At 35.0% G+C, this 17,181-nt stretch overlaps 1 protein-coding gene across 4 annotated transcripts in view; it reads left to right on the top strand.

Moving 5' to 3' along the window:
- The window catches only part of AUH (AU RNA binding methylglutaconyl-CoA hydratase), a 114,530-nt gene that overhangs the window by 70,158 nt on the left and 27,191 nt on the right, over positions 1–17,181 (top strand). Inside the window, exon 7 of one of the 4 annotated variants that reach the window (XM_084224660.1) lies at positions 1,244–1,333. The exons of the other annotated variants lie outside the window; for them this stretch is intronic. Within the exon in view, the coding sequence (XP_084080786.1) occupies positions 1,244–1,302 (59 nt within the window). The 3' untranslated portion in view covers positions 1,303–1,333. The remainder of the gene's footprint in view (positions 1–1,243; positions 1,334–17,181) is intronic. 4 annotated transcript variants of the gene reach the window in all.

The following is a 17,181-nucleotide window of genomic DNA, read 5'->3' as shown; positions in this document are numbered from 1 at the left end:
ACCACAATAGACACAATTTAGTGCAAGGTGCTGAAGATGGGTCATTAGATGCAAACCCATGTAGCCGGTTATACTACATATCGCTTGGTCATTTTCAGTATATTGTGACCAAATGTGCATTTAGTGAGATAAAAAGTATGTGTAGAAGACTTGCATGATTTTTATAGCTGAGATAAGCAAGCTTCATAAATTGGCATCAAACAGCTTTTTAGCCACTTTTAAGTGGTTTAAAGTGACTCAGCTTCTGTGGTGCATCCCCCTGTCCCCATGCCTTCCCTTTATAATTTTTAAGTCTACAGCTGACAGTACCTAGTTACAATACTGCCACAGCCTGTATGCATAGCTGGGATCATAGCCTACAAGAATATTGCTCACAGACACTGAGACTGAACGTGAAGGAGAGAAAAAGAAGTAAAAAAAATATGCACACTGATCAGGAAATTATTGGCAGATAAACAAAATGGGTTGGAATACAAACATGAGGGTTTTGAAAGTTTTTAATAACTGAGGAGAAAAAAGTAAGATGCTGAAACTTTCCTATTGATACTCTTACATAAATGGTTAATTAAGCAAAAAGTTATTAGTATGAGCTTTCAATCTGTTTATTTTTTCCTCAAATGCTCCCACAGCATTTTTAAAATTTAAGTGATGTGTATGTCCTTCCAAAGCTTAGACACCAGTCTTCATAGCATTATTTGCTCAAAATTTCCATTGACATGAGTACTTGCTACAGTAAAGCTTGCAAAAGCTATGATCATCCTTTAGGATCTTTTCAGTAGCAATGAATCCAGAGGGAATCTGGAGGATAAAAGAAAACCCAACATTTTGAAGAGATTAAATTATCAGGGATTTTTTCAGCCTTTTACATTCTAGACCTCTTGTGTAAATCATTGCGCAAGTGACCTTCTCTGCACATGGCACGCAGAGAGCAGTTGTGGTTTTGTCATTGGCATGTGTTAGTAAGAACTTGTAAGCAGGGATTGCTGGGTGAAGTTAATTGCATTGCATTACTTATGTCATGTTCAAGTCTGACTTATGAAAGAATGTTCTGGGATTTTTATCAGTGCTGTAATAGTTTTCTTACAGTATTTCAGTTTATCTTCTGCACTTTGCTATATTAGTGAATGGAAAGCAATTTACAGAAAGCAACAGGCGTTGGAAAGATGAAAAGAAGATGAAGTATCTTTTTACTTTGTATTGTTATTAAGATTCCCCTCTTCCAAATGTCTTCATCTCAATATAGATGTTACTGGAGGCGAAGGATTGGGAGTGGGGCTCTGGTGGACCAGCTGGAGTGTATAAATGGGGGCTAGTATAGACGCAACAATACTTGGTAAGTTCCTAAAAATTATGTTGACAGCTGTTGAGCTCATCTATGCTCAGTGTGTTTTTTGAAGAGGAGCCAAGGAATTTTTAATCAAGGAAGATTACTGAGCAGATTACTGTTGCTTAAAAATAGACTTACTTTTATTAGTAAAACTTTTTGTTTAAGCCTGAAGTGTTACATTTTTCAATGAAAATGCAAAATCTGTTTTGATTTAAAACAGTATTAAATTATTATGAATGAGATGGAAAGAGATAATGAGATGGAAAGAAGATAATATTTATTCTGTTTAATCGAAGTGTTGTATAGGAATGTCAGCATGAGTAATATAAATGCATTTTAACTTTAGAATTTAATGGATCTCAGACTGACATTTCAAGGGATACAGGATTTTCAGTGACTTGTTAGGTTGGAAAATGTCTGATTTAAACAGAATTCTTTATGGAATGTTTTTGTGTGAAGTTATTTTGGTAATCTGCTCTCTTAGGTCCAATTGCTAGTCTTTTCCCACACTAATGAAACTAGGTCACTAGTTTTTGGCACTCATCCAAGCTGAGAGATTTATTTGGTGTTCAAGCACACTGTCTAGAAATAGTGATGCAATGTCAGCAAGGCCACTTTTCATTTCATGAACATCATTTTCAGTGCCCTGGAATTAATTTATTCACTGACCTGTTAATAACTGCAATCTGTCACTGGCTTAACAGAGGCTGAGGAAGTGTCTGGAAATAGTCATGGTCACTCTACCAGGTGATCAGTTACAGGACTGCTGTTCAATGTAACATTTTTTTGGTTTTGATCATACAGAAGAGTCTGACTGTTAATAAAAACGAACCAGCGACTTAATCAAAAGGAAAATACATGTAATTAGTAAATATGGGAGAGGGATTGAAGTAGTGGTTTTACCCCGCCTTAAACTACAATGTATCTGAGAACTATTCTGGTTATCTTTGAAAAAGTACAGAAATTCAGCATCTGTAGATGATATATAATTCTTTGGAAAAGCACATTGTAACAGTGTTGTCAATAAAAAGAAGCTTCGTAATTTGAATTTGCTGGTGTTTCAGGTTTGTTCTCATCCCCATCTCTACAATGTTTTTGTTGATATGAGGATTGTTTCTTGCCACAGGTGTGGCGGCGGTCACTTACAGCAGTAGATTACTCTGCAGAGCAAAATAGCTGTTAGCCCTTTTCTACCTCACATGAGCCAGAGCCCTGGAGAGACAAGCTTGATGCTGCCAGTGAGGGAGAAGGGTTCAATGGTCAGAAAACAGTTCTTACTGTGCACTGACACAGCTGGCTAGCAACTCCTAGCAATGCTGCTGCTATCTTCAATTTTACTGCTTCTGCTGTAGAGAAGCATCAAACCTAGCTCTACAGGGATCCCCCCCACCCCCCTCCCCTCCCTGCTGTGTGCATCATAGCTCTGAGCCTTTTACCTTACTTTAGATCTGAAAATTTCTCCTGTTCCTCATTTACCATTCCCCATGGTACAAGCTGCACAGCATCCTGGCCCTTAATCCACCGTCCTGTAAAATTAAATTTTGCCTATAGCAGTAAGATGGCTCTGATTAAAGTATCAGGCATCATCACTGCAAGTAGTAAACCCTACTCTTGGGGGCAAGCTTTTCTAGACTTGTACAAAACTGATCTTTGGGCACAGATTAAAGCTTAATAATGAAAAAGGGTTTTATAGGATTTTTTTGATTTTTTGTTTCTTTGGTTTGTTTTTGTTATGGGAGGGTTGTGGTTTTGAGGGATTTTGAGGTGTAATTTAATACAGCTGAGGCGTTTCTGAGTTAGGGTACTTCTTGTGATATTTGAGATATTAAATTTCTGATGTAACATACAGCAGAGCATAGTGCTGATCTGCTATCCCTGCCATTGCAAGCATGGAAAGAGTGGCCATTTTTTTGGTCACAGGTTTCATAATCAGTAGTGGTTTTCTTCTGAAGTTTTACTTTCAGATGAAACTTGTGGCCTGAACTTCCATGGCTGAGCAATGATAGTTGAAAACATGTCCCTTCTTCATAGTGCCTTGGAAAGGTGGTGTAAGTGAATAGCTATTTTTATTTCTAATCTGATTTTCTCCAAATCTTGCTTAAATGTCTTAACGGCCTTTGGGGATGGAAAAACACTAGAGGTCTTTTTAACAGTAACTTCTATATTAAAAGGAAGTATCTTTTAAAATTCCAACTTTATATGGTGTACCTGAACTCTGCTGAGGGGCCAAACATCTCGTTGTTATATCCATTGAAGTATTATCCTACACCTCTGTAGTGCTGGAAGAGAATTTATGAAATCCAATTTGAAGGCTAGTTGTTTTTCTGTAATTTAAATAGGAAATGCATTTTTTTAAATTAAAAACATGGCAAAATGGGGCAAATAATAGCAGCTTTCTCATTGACTCCTGCTAAAACCAGTATTTTCACTGGAGACTTGTATAAAGGACAGTAGCTACTGCATACTTCTCTGTTTTGTGATCTTTATCTTGTCAGACTGCTAACTATATAATTTCCTTGCATGGAACAAAGAAAGGTCTGGATGCTTTGCATAATATCCAGTCTTTAAGTGTATGGAATGCTAGCAAATTTTGATGACTTGTTCCAGTGCATCTTTTGATGTATCCTTTGTTTTCAGATTCTTTCAAGTGACAGTAAATTAAGCTGTTCTCTATTTCCTGCATCTGCTGACTGCTCCCCAAAGCCTTTGTAATAAAAAAGAGTAAAAACAAAGTAAATTATTAGTGATTCATTTTCTAATGTGATAAAACATACAACAAAAACTGGAGATGAACAACGTGAAAGAACATTCTGATCTAGTAAATCACATAGATGCAGGAAATGCTTGGTTTTTTATGCTAGGTAGATCAAATGAAAATTATTTGGATACATCTTCCTGTGTTTGAGACCTGTGTTTTTCTTACAAACATACTATTGAAATCTTTTTGTTTGTATTAATTTTTAAATTACTTTTAGGAAAATTCTTTTGGTAGTTTATATAATGCTCATATACTATTACATTATTAATACATAGTGTGGTCATGATTCACATGATTGATTTTGGGGGGAGGGGTTGTTTATTTTTATGTTTCTGCAAGAACTAGAGAAATACATTAATGTTTGGTGACTTTGTAAACTCGCAGATGTTTTGGCACGTTGGAACTGGCATGTTTGGAAAATCCCTCAGCCTGAATTCTTAGTTCACCTGTATTGTAAGATACATAAAATAAAAGAGTTTAATCATCTAAACATATATACGAATGTTGTTCTTGAAAATATCAGTATGCTAAGGGTTTGGTGGTTTTTTTGTCATTACGGTGACAGATTTTTTTTCATTTTGTTGAGCTTGGCATCTTCTTTATTGACTGTTTCAAGTGTGTTTCTGTGACACTTTTGCCAAATGTCTGCATTTGCTAAGAATATAAGATAAATGCAGTTTTCCTCTTCTGTCATGAGGTCACCTTTTTCACCTTTTTTTACTGGGGAAAATTCTCCGGAAAATCTCTGTCTTAACTCTGTTTTCTTGTAAAGAGTCAGCGGGTGATACTTCTCCCAGCAGAGCTGGAGTAAAAGTAGGTCTTACAGATAGCAGATGAATTAGAACCAATTAAAAATACTGGAAGTTTTCATAGGTTTGAACATTTTATGTGTTGAATTTTCATGTATGCTATAAGGCTTTATTGTTGTAACTCTGCCTTCAAAATCATCAAGCCGTTCTCAGTAGCCTTGCACCTAAAATTTCAGTGAATTCATGTGTCTTCTAAACAGAAGGAAAAATTAAAACATCTCTCAAGTCACTTCTTCTAGCCTCTATGAATTAGTGAGGTGGATAGGTAGATATTATCAGAATTAGAAAAAAAAATTTCTTGTAAATTCATCTTAGATCACAGACTTCACCACCATTTTTCTGTAGTGGAAGTCTGTCTCAGTGTAGCAATAAACGTGGGAGAAGTTGTCCTCTTAGAAAAGATCAGTGAAGGGTAGCTACTTTGATTAGAAAGCTGATTTTTTCTGTATAATTTCCTCTTTCTGGATGAATTAGAGTGTTACCACACCTGGAGTCAAACATAGGCAAGCCAAAGTTAAAGCTTCTTTCCATGTACCCTACTACCTGGTTGGACAATTCTCAATTCAGACATCCAGTAACTAGGTCAATCTTAATTGTCAGGACAATTGAGATTGAAAGGTACACAATTGCAAAAGGACCTAAGTGTTTCTGAGTTTTCATGCCTTGAAGTAGAAGCCAACCTTTCCCTTCAGGCAGTTCCTAAAAGCCTGTTCTCACCAGCAGAAAATAGCATGTGAAACTCAGTTCCCTAAGCATGGTGTCCCTATGCCTTGGAATGTCAGGTTGGACCTCTGATTACTTCTCTGGTCTTGGTGTCAGTGCAGGAGTTTACAGATACTGTGACATCCAAAAGCACTTTTTAAAGCATTTTAGGTATGTTGAGTTGAATCCCATGCATGATCTCAGTGTAACAAGGCTTCAAGCACAGAAGGCTTTAAGGGGAGTTTCTCATAAAATATAGAATGTAAGAGCAAATTGGTTTTATGCTCTTTCAAATGGATGTGTCTGTGTTTGGAATTTTTAAAAATTTCTTTCTATATTTAAAAGGGATAGGCAGTATAAAATTTTGTGTGTATGATTTGTTCTGATAACAAACTCATGCAGTTACAGAAATGTACCATAGGTCTGCACATACCCATTGTAAACAGGCCAAATAAAAGCCTAGAGGAAACAATGTGCTTCAGAATAAATATTTAGTAAGTGTATGTTGCATGGCTGTAGCCAATTATTTCCTTTGAAATTTGGTATATAAAAGCTCACATAAAATATATTAACAACTCTTTTATAAGTAATAAGCCATAAAAATAGAGTAAATGTTCATATTTTTATTATTTTGTTTTCCATTTCGGTCTTCATTTTGCATAAAGTTTAAAAAAGATCAGAAAGAAAAGAATTGATACAGAATTGACTGCTTCCAGTATGGAAGAGGAATGTGATCATTTGAAGACCAAATGCTATCTGCTATGATAATTCTGCCTGAAAATTAGCTGGTAGCTATTGATCTTTTATTGAAATTCCTAAGTGTGATGCTAGGTTTGTGTACTAATTGCCATGAGTTTGAGCAAGGCAATATCTAGCAGGTACTTTTGAATTCTTTCACCTTAGGAAATTAATGGACCGTTTTAACCCAGTTATATTGGGCTATCACTTCCTACAGGACTGAACCCATAGCAGTGAAAGATTTTTTACTGCTTCTTTAAGATTAGAGGCAGAAATGAGGGTCTGAATTTTGATAATTAAGTTGCTCAAAAGGGTGTTTTGCCTAGCCAGCTTTAAAACTACTACAGATGATCAAAAGTCTTCATGCTGAACACTTTAGAGGTGCCAGATTTCTGGATATTCATCTCTTCAACAGAATAGGAGGTCACTCAGAGCATAACGCTGTTGCCATTAAAAAGCTTTCTTCAGTCTTGAAGTGAGAAATACAGAGGAAGAAAGAAACACTGGGAGTTCAAAAATAATAGTACATGCAGCATAGGAAGCAGCTATTGTTGTCCTTACTCATTGTTCATATGAAAAAAAAACAAGCCTTTGTGAATTAAGAAGGATTTAAGGTAGTCTTGGAAATGTCAAAGTTCCAAATAGTGAAAAAGACTGATATGTTGTAAGTTCTGTTGCTACTACATTAAAAAGGGGTTAAACCCCAAGTAAATTGTTTCCATGTTCTATAAAAGTGGTGTCCTAAATTAAAGTATGGAATGTGACTGCAGATTTTGTTGTAGCTACAGATTTTCTGATATTTAGGAATTCCCTGCAATACATATGTAATGTCTCTAGACAACGCCTTTTTTCCAAGTCAGAGAGGTCTACTCTACTTTGGCCTTTACTAAATGTTTATCTTTACAATACCTTTTTTTTTAACTTTTAAACCTGAATTTAGTTTGGTATGGTTGAATATCTACAAAGACACATACTTTTCTATTCCTAGAGAAGAATGATGATACATAATGGAACAAATGATAGTGACAAAATTTCTCAGTTGTTTCCTTTTGAAAAAACCCACCCCAGCTCCCCTAAAAAGAACCCCACAAGCCCCAGTGTTTTTTCCTCCAGGAAAATAAGTGTTTATTTAAAAAAAAAGAACAAAAAAAAAATCAGTGAATGCTATGTTTTGCATTTCTTGTCCTGGTGGCCCAAATAAAATAATTGTTAGACTAGTATTCCCTAGTATGTGTTTCAGGTTTTTCATGTGCCATGTATTTTAGCGGATTTATGTAGATGTCTGTTAGCTTATCCTGTCATCCAGGAGCTAGATACTGCACTAGAAAAAATAGATCTTTAGAATTCCTTTATCTGGACATGGTCCTGAACCTTTTCTAGGTGACCTTTCATGAATATTGGACGAGGTGATCACTATAGATTCCTTCCAACTTAGCATTCAGTGATTCTGTGATTTTAGCAGTTCAGTGAAGTATCAAAAGACTGTGAAAAACATGTTCTTTCAGGTTTTGATCTTTTTATTTCTCAGAATCAACATCTTTCCTTCTCAGCACAATATAAAGTAACATGTTAAATATGTATGTGAATCTAAATCTGGTTGGTTTTTTTTTCCTTTCCCCTGCTCCTTGCATAGAAAAGGGAAGTAGTGCTTCACAGTGGTGAAGTATGATGTGTCAATGGAAAAATCATTGAATTTCCTGAAAACATCATTTAAAGAACAAAATATTATTGCAGTCTCGTGCTATTTTTCTGATTTATTTTTTTTCATTCTTTTGCTTCCTGATGTAATAGAACTTCATATTATCACTTCTGACAAAACCCCTACTCCAAAGGTTGCATTACATGTATGATTCATACTTTAGTCTTTAAAAGAAAGGAGTTTTAGTCTTTGAAACAATGTTGTTTTTTGATTTCTACCTTCTTTCTTCTTAGTCTGTGTGGTGTGGACAATAAACTCACTTTCATGTTCTTTTATTGATTGTAATAGACTTGCTGCAGATCTTTAGTATACTCCTGCATAACCATGGATAAGGTATGTAAGATGAGTGCAGTTACTGAGTTGGTGCCAAAGGGAGTTGGGCTTAACCTGTTGCATCAGGAAGTCAGCTTGAGTAAGAGGAAGGAAAATGAAGTTATCCTTACAAATAAGCGCAGAGTAGTGAAGTAATAGTACTGCTACAGCTAAGGTTGGGATCAATTTGATGATGATGGAAGATCTTTTCCTGCTCTAAAAGTAAAATATGTTTTGAGATTATCATAAAAATGTCTGTATCTTACTGAAAATGTGATTATTATGAACAGTCACATTTAAGGAACAAGAGATCCACAAGGTCCAGTGATTCTTGACCCAGAGGATAGCAGGACAGAAGATATAAAAAGGAATAGGGAGACACCCTGGTACAGCACCTTATGCTATTCTGGTTTGAGTGTCTGTGAGGGTATGTGAGGACCAAACTTTAGTAGTTGATTTTAAAGTATATAATCAGACTGTAGAGATCTTTCTAAGAAGGACACTGAGATTGGTGGTGAATTTCTAGAGTAATAGGTCTTTTATGTGGCTGAAGAAGTGTTTATCTGAACTTAACATAACTATACTCTAGCATGTCTCACATTACTGACTGAGTTGCCTTAGGGTGTTTGTTCCAGGTTTTGCTGGGTCACATTGGGTTGGTTGTTCTAGCATTCATTTCTAAGTAGGACCAAACACCAACTAGGAGTCTTTCTTCTAGCATATGTCTAGTGCCTTTGCAGATGCAAAGACTATATGGAATGATCTTAACTAAAAACTTATCTTTTGAAAATAATACTGAGATAATTGCTTTGTTTTGATATTCAGGAGAAAAATGAAAGGTTTTTTTGGTTATATTTGCTTATTCTTATCAGGGATGTTGTTTAGCTGTCACAATTTTCATCATTCTCTGAAGTAGCCATTGATAGAGGTAAGGTTCTGCATTGCTAAAGAATTGTGACTGAAATCCATCAAGAATGCCAAAGTAAACAGATATGAAAAAACCCACAACTAATGCAAGTGTCAAATTTTCCTTGCTTAGAGGAATAATCTCTTATTTATATGTACATAGTCTAATTAGTCAGGGACAGTGTTACTGTGAGGCATTTACATAAACAGATCAATAAGCACTTAGCTTAGGGGAAGCGCATTTTCAAAATCATAGATCCATCATTTCTCTGTGTGATGATGTAGATTTTTTTGTCACTGAGAGAAATGAATGCTTAATAATATAATAAATATTGCTGTTATTCCTGTATAACATTATTATCAGATCACAGGTTTCTGAAAGGATGAATGTAGATAATATTTAGTGTGCAGCTGAATAGATGGTAAGGTTACAATAATGATACATTTTTAGTAGACTAGATAATAATATTGTAAGCACAGACCAAGTGTGTGGAGTTTGGTTGGCTGACTCTACATGACCAAACATGACTTGACATTTATTGAGGCAGTTTCTGCAGCTGTATACATGGTCTTTACTGTCCCTTTCCTTTGCAATATAATGATGCCCACTAAAATGGAAGTAATTTCTGGGGAAAAGTTGAGGTGATGTTGATTTTTCTTCCTGGTGCTTCCCTTCTGTATGGAGATTAAGTAGATGAACATCTTTGAAGAACTTAAGCCATGACAGGTCAGCTTTAACAAAGTATAATAACATAGTTATTTTGTTTTAAATTATTGTAGTTATGAAAAATGTTGTGAGTATCTTTAAATAACTTGAATTTTTTTTTTACATAAAAAAATGTTACTGGTTCATTTTTGGTCTTCAGCTATATGTGAAGTAAAGTATGAGTAGGAATTTTTTTTGTCTATTCTTGAAAATGTAAAATAACTCCAGACTAACCTGCACTGCCACAGAATTGGGATATTGGAACATGAACTGTTCATGGTGTAGCTTATTGATTTTTGAATGTCTTATTAAAGTGAATTACATCAATCACTGAGATGGCAATGTAGAAATATGGAAGTGATGTAATAGTCGTAATCATTATCACAATGAAAAAAGTCAGCTTTAAGAATGTGTGTAGGAGGAAATTTTTACTCAAGAATTAACTGCATTTGAATATCATTTCATCTAAATAGAACACACAACCATATGACTGATATTTTCATTTCTAGTAATCATTGACATTTTTTGTGAGAAGTTGCTTTTGATTCCATCTCTTGAGTATTGGCCTCCTAAGTTTTTGTTTTTCTACACTAAAAAAAAAAAAAAAAAGCTTTATTCTGATTTTCATTTCATCAAATGATGAGTCAAATATTTTTAGCACTTGCTTGTTAGTTATTTCCATGGTCAGTCTGACAGTTTTCTCTGTCATCTTTCACTGTGATTTACCAAGTATGTGTCTAATTAAGTCAAAATCTTAAAATCTACCACTTCTAAACACAATCAGAATTAAGCAAGGTACTTAAATGTACAAAATTATTTCCTTAAAATGTTAGGAAGTTTTTTTAAAAATTACTTATTTGTTGTATTCTAGACTTCCAAATACTTAGAAAAAGTTACAAACCTTTCTGCCTAAGTCAATCTTTTACACTGTGTGATAAAGGAAAATCCATATTGATTCAATAATGCACCACACACCTTTTTGTGTCTTTCTGGGGAAGAAATATTGGATATGAAACTAGATGGAATCTGTCTTCATACAGTAGGTAATGTTTTGTTGTTGCAAAGGCTATTTCATGCCTTGCCATCATACCTGTAGTTTAGTACTGCAGAAGCAGAAGTAACCAATGAAATAGTTCATCAGTTTGAAAATTCTGCAGCTTGCAGAAAATGGAGAACTGTGCTAGAAGTAATTTACTTATTTAATTATTCTAGCTCCAGTTTATGTTTACAGCATTAAAAATATATATACTTTTAGTCTTGAGTGTACTTTTGGTCTTTTACTTCCATTCTGGTTAGAAACCAGACATCTGAAGCGTCATTAAAACTTGTCACTAGAACTTTGCAAGTAAGATAAGCAAGAATATGTATATCTGCTATAAAGTCCATACTGTTTATTTGTTCTTGGTATCACTGACCTTGTGATGCTAGGCAAGTGCAAATGATTCCAAGTAGTTAGAATGGAATTTCACACAACTAAGGACTCAATAATTAACATAGAACTGAGGTTCTAATGAACTATTTAACCTAGATTAATATGGTAGAAGCTGATACCATAGTTGTTGTATTTTCATAAGTCTAACTAAATGTAGATTTACAAGATAACTTTTAGTAAAGAAGATATATATACATAATATTACACTGTATCTAAGTAATTTTAGTTGTTGGATACTGAAGTTTAATTTCAAGTGTTCCGTGGTTTAGGATTATGCTGTAGGATGCCTAGCTCATTTTACAGACTATTGTTTATTGTACTTGCTCTTTTAAATTATTTTAAGCAGAGGTGATAAAAAGTAGTTCAATGAATGCTTGGTGAATGCTACAATACAGAATCCTTCAGGTTGGAAAAGATTTTCAAGATCAAGTCTAGTGGTGATTTACAATTGAGTGATTTATTGTAGTAAAGATGATATGTGCAGAAAAGAAAGTGTAATATATTGTGATTTAGTTAGAAATAGTATTCACTTTGAAGGACTGAGTGTATAAAAAAATCTTCTTTTTTTTAATATAGAAGTTTAAATTTGTAATGCCTCTGAATAAAGTTAATGTCTTGCTAGTCCCTTGCACTTAGTGTTCTGCAACAGCTCATGCAATATTCTAAATGTGAAGAAAGGATCCTGTTGAAGGGATTGGTACTATATCCAAAACATTTTAATTAATTGTAAATGTAAGAATTAACCGTAAAATAATTTCTGTTTTCACCTTGTCAGAGTGTTGTATACCCATGCATGCATCCGTACCGTCATGTTTTTTGGTGAATGTAGCTAGTTAATTCACTAGCTACAACTTTCTTTTTTTTTTCTTAACTTTTATTTTTGTAGATGAATTTAACATAATTCCAGCTTGAATTTTTTGTTTTAGAAACAGTTTATGGAACTATTTTGAAAACTCTAAATGAAAATGACTCCAAAATTTTTATTAAGTGCTTTGGGAAAGAGATACCAACATATCTGTTTGCTAGGAAAGAGAATAGATTTAGGCAGCAGAGGCTTGTAGCAAGCATTATCAACTTCTGCTGGCATTGAAGAAGTATAAATAATGGCTTTGTTAAATTCTTGACAATTAAACATTCAAAAAGATTAGAAAAATGTCTGGTTTTGACTAGTGCAATGTGATATTTGTATTTCTTTAGAAATTTACTTGTGAAAATTTCAAACCTAAAATAGGTACAAAAGTGATACCAGTGTTCGTTAAACATTGGGGTTTTTTTCTTTTTTTCTATGTTTTTAGACTACTAATCATAGTAGACGTATTTGCTTTCATTGAATGCAAGAAGTTAGTAGTGGTATTTCCATTATTATGACATGCAGTTTTCATTTGAGCTGATCACTCTAAGCCAGTGATGTTAAATTTTTCACTGGCTTCAGGATTGAGATGTTTTATTCAATGTTTGGTTTTATAAGGTGGAGAGCAATTGCCTGGTCTCAACAGGCACCAGCAGTTACCTTACAACTGTTATCACACTTGAAAGATAAACCATGAATTTTTGAAGACCATCAAGGAAGAAGCTCAAAGGGATTTATAGCAATCTCATAAACAACAGAAATATTTTCTCATATTTGAGAAGACCTTCTAGATGGAACCTTGTATATTGAAATGGAGGAGCTGAAAAACTTCTGTAAAACTTGTGAAAAGTGGAACCTTGTCAGTGATGTGGCCATCAGTGAAACATAGCCATTGTGACTGTGTAACCCAAATAGCTGTTACTACAATCCCTGCTTCTTTTTGTCTTCCCATTCAAAAAAATTAAAAAATATTTTTATGACTGGCAGAATGAGAAATGATGAAGTATTTAGATTTTACTAAAAACCTTTTGTGTTAGAGCACTTCTTTGACCCTAGCAAATGCCTGTATATCAAGCCTTCTGCACAGTTAAGGCTTTGTATCATAGTTTAATCCTTCTTTTATGGAAGAGTTAATATGGCATAGTTTCTCAGAAGTTTAGAAAATGTCTATTATATGAATCACGTTGTCTCAGTGGAATAAGAGCTCATTGAACTGTGATCCACAGCAGCCTCTTGTTTTATAGTCATATGAATCAGTGTTTGGATATTATATTATTCATACCGTGAAGCCAGTGCAGTAGAATTAGGCTGTTGTGTTACATGTTGGAAAAATATTATGTATTTGAACCTGGACAATCGTTCTGCAATGTAATGACTGCAATCTGTTAATTTGCCATTTACTTTTAAGTTCATTAAACCATTTCAATTTTTAATATGATTTAAAACAAAAAAATCAATTCTACCCAAACCCAAATAATTTGCATGTCCTACTTTATCTCTGTGGTATTTAGATGAGGGATTTAAATAAACTTTCCAATTGTTTTTATATTAAAAAAATTTTTTCATCCAATAACTGTAAATCTAACACACTAAGAATAGAACTAAGTAATTTCGAATATTTTCTAAAATCTGTAATATCAAAGAATACTTCTAGAACTACTTGGTATCATTAATTTTTGCTATTGTAGCACAATAATACCCCGGTTAAAGATGAGAAGCCTCTATTTTAAGGCAAGCTGCAAAGTGGAAGAAGGTAGTTGCTCCTGATGGAAAATACTTTATAAATGTAGAAAATGTTTCAAAATATAAGGAAACCATGAGACTGTAATATGTGTTATAGGTAATGTTTTGAGTCTCTTCAGTCTTCAGTTTTCTTTAGACATCAGAGTAAAGAAAATTTAAGGCCCGTGTTGAAGAGGATAGTTACTGTGTCCACAAGACTACTCTCCATGAGGGGTATGAAGGAAGAAGGCACAATGGTGCTTGTTTCACTACATGAGAAATGAATGGTGGAGGCTGGAATTACTCCTGTTGTTCAAAGAGCAGATTAAATCTCACAGTACAGAGTGAGACTTCATGGATAGATAAAACAAAAACCTAAAGGCCTTACGCTGATATTTTTACTGAATGGAAGCAGTGTTGAGTCAACAAGAAGTGCAAAGAGAGGAATGTCGGGACCAGAAACAGAGCAGAGACAGACTGTCTTTGACATTTAGAGAATGAAGAATTTGCTGAAGTTTCATCCTCCTACACTGATCAGCAAAGGTGTTAAAGATAATTGTATATACTGTACTCTAAATGTTGTATCTTTCAAAAGGACAAGGAAAGAATGCCTCTGACACTCCCAAAATATTCTAGGTGGAGAAAAAATAAACTGTATTCAATACTCTCTCAATAAATTACTTATTATCTTTATGACAAACCTTTTTGACCTGCAGAATAGTTTTTTGATGCTGCAAATGAAGCTCAGTGGAAGTATGGAAAAAAGGTTTTGAACTGGCAAAGGACTTACAGGAAACTACTAAAGGAAATCAGAGTACATTTGATTGAGTAAATACAGCTTGAGCTATGACTCTCCACTGGTTGAGGTGATTGTGCAAACCACTTCATGGCCTCCTTTTTCTGTCTGATCCCTTAATGAGTCCCTTAGGGCATAGATGAAGTCGTTATTAGAACTTTTGTTTCTGACACAGATTTACAATTTTGTATACTGGTCTTGTTTTCTTTATATTGCAAAAAGAATACAATTTAAAATCAGACAGAATTTAAAATGCATTGCTAAAGAAACTGCAATAGACTAAATGTTTTGGAGTTAATTATTTTGTCTCCTGACGTACACACAGTCAAACATTCCTCGACAGTTGATTGGTCCACAGAGAAATTTAAGAAGCTATTGAAGTCTATAAGCTCAGATTTAAACTTTCAAGTACAAGGATGAATAGAGGCTATAGTTTTCCACATATGATTCTCCACTTACGGATAGAGCTTATTTGAGAAAGTGAGACTTTAGAACCAAAGAGCTTGTATTGCATACCCCAAAGGTCTGACTAGTCTCATGTCTTGTCTCCCACAGGGCAAGCGTCTATAAATGAAACTTCACTTTATTACTTTCCCAGTCTCTGGTTTTTTGATTCAGGGTTTTCTGAGCTGGATGAGTTTTATATATATTTAGTAACTCTTGTGGGATTTTGCTTCCATGAATTTGTCTGATCTTTCCTCCCCTTAAGCCCCGGCTTTGTTACAAGCTTTGTTCAGAACTTGTACCACTGAGCTGATTTTGCACAGAGGGATCTGTAGATTCTAATGTAACCGTGACCTGATAGTTAAGTGATTGAATGATCCAAGTACCACTTTTTTTTAAATGACCATTACATCATTGCCAATGCCTGCAACTGTGGATTCTCTGAGCAGTAAGGGAAGTGCTGACAAAACTGATGCATTCTTTTGATTTTCTGCTCTCTCAGTGCTTGCTCCTTACCTCACTCAAACTAGCTTATTTGAGTCTCTGTGTTACCTGACAAAGAACAGTTGCTTTGTTGAATGCTAGCTCTGGTGACCTAGTCATGATGCACTTTTTCCTGATGTGGTTGGTTAAACAATTTGAATAGTTACATGGAAGGGTGTCAGCATATTACAAGCAGCTGTGTCAAGATATTACTGCTTCCTGTCATACCCTCAGCTGCATGTCTTGCCCTCCTGCCAAAGTCATCACCCATTTAGATCTACTTGTAGAACAGCCTGTTCAAATTCTTCTTTATGATAGTTTAAAAAAAAAAGGTCTACAAAAGACCTACAATTTAAGATGTCCAGGCTAATTTTGACTGCAGCAGATTGGAGAATCTAATTCTGTGTCCAAGGATCAGTTGTAGAAGCAACCTCATGGGCGTTTAGAGAAGCAGGAACCTCTTTTATTGGAACAGCTGAACCTGTCAGGTTGACTAAGGTTGATGCCATGTAAGATGAATTTCTGTTGTGTATTCTCGAATGATAGAGTAACTTCAGTTGTCAGATATTTTGAGGAGGTATGCTTCAGTTCCCTGTTAGATCAGTTCCCTGAAGTTAGATCAGGTTAGTCAGGGCCTTGTGTTGCCATTTGGTATATCATAAAGATAGGTAATTTCTTAGCCTCTCTGGCCAACCAGTAGTCTAATGGTTTAATTCCCCTCCTTGTGAAGACCTTTTTCCTTCTCTTTTATTAGAATTTAATTTGCTGTAATTTGTGCTTTTTCCATCTGAGTCTTTTGCTTTGTTTCTCTGAGATGAGTTGGTCTCTGTTTTTTTTATAACTATCATTTAGGTGGCTGAGGATAACAAGGACACTGTGGTAGATTGCCAAAAACTCCCTAAATTTGTGGTAAATTACAGTCTTTGCTCTCCCCTCATCTTTTGAGTCAACCCTCTCACTGTCAGGTTGGTTAGGCACTTCCTCTCCTGTGAAATACAAATGACTTCCAGGATACTTTGCTTGACTGCTGTGACCTTTGGAAGAAGAGAGTCATATCACAGCAACATAAGTCAACTTCCTTAGCACCCTTGGATGCATTCCGTCTTGTCCCTGAAGACTTGGAAATGCCCAATTCTGCATCTGCTCATGATCCTGTCATCTGCTACTGTGTGCAGTACTTCAGTCCCACAGACACCACTGTGATGCTCTGATGGGCCAGGGAGCAGATCAATGAAAAATAAGGCTAAGAAAGCACTGAATAATATTGAAGCCTTTCTATGACCTTTGCTGTACTTTTCCCCTGTCATTTTTTGCTTGGTCTCATACCTTATTCACCATAGAACCACATATTTGTTAAATTTTTTAAGGTGCTAACATGCTTAGAGAAGCCCTTGTTGTTTCCCTCTAACTCCAGCTCTTACTTCCACTTGTGCTCATATGGCTGGTGTTTCTGTATTGTTCTTAAGTGGACTGTTCCCACTTTCTCCTTACATACAC

The sequence above is a fragment of the Fringilla coelebs genome, assembly GCF_963513975.1.
Source record: "Fringilla coelebs genome assembly, chromosome: Z".
NCBI classification, from domain to species: Eukaryota; Metazoa; Chordata; class Aves; order Passeriformes; family Fringillidae; genus Fringilla; species Fringilla coelebs.
Note: the sequence above shows the minus strand (reverse complement) of the source record. Positions and strands in the feature narration are given on the sequence as shown.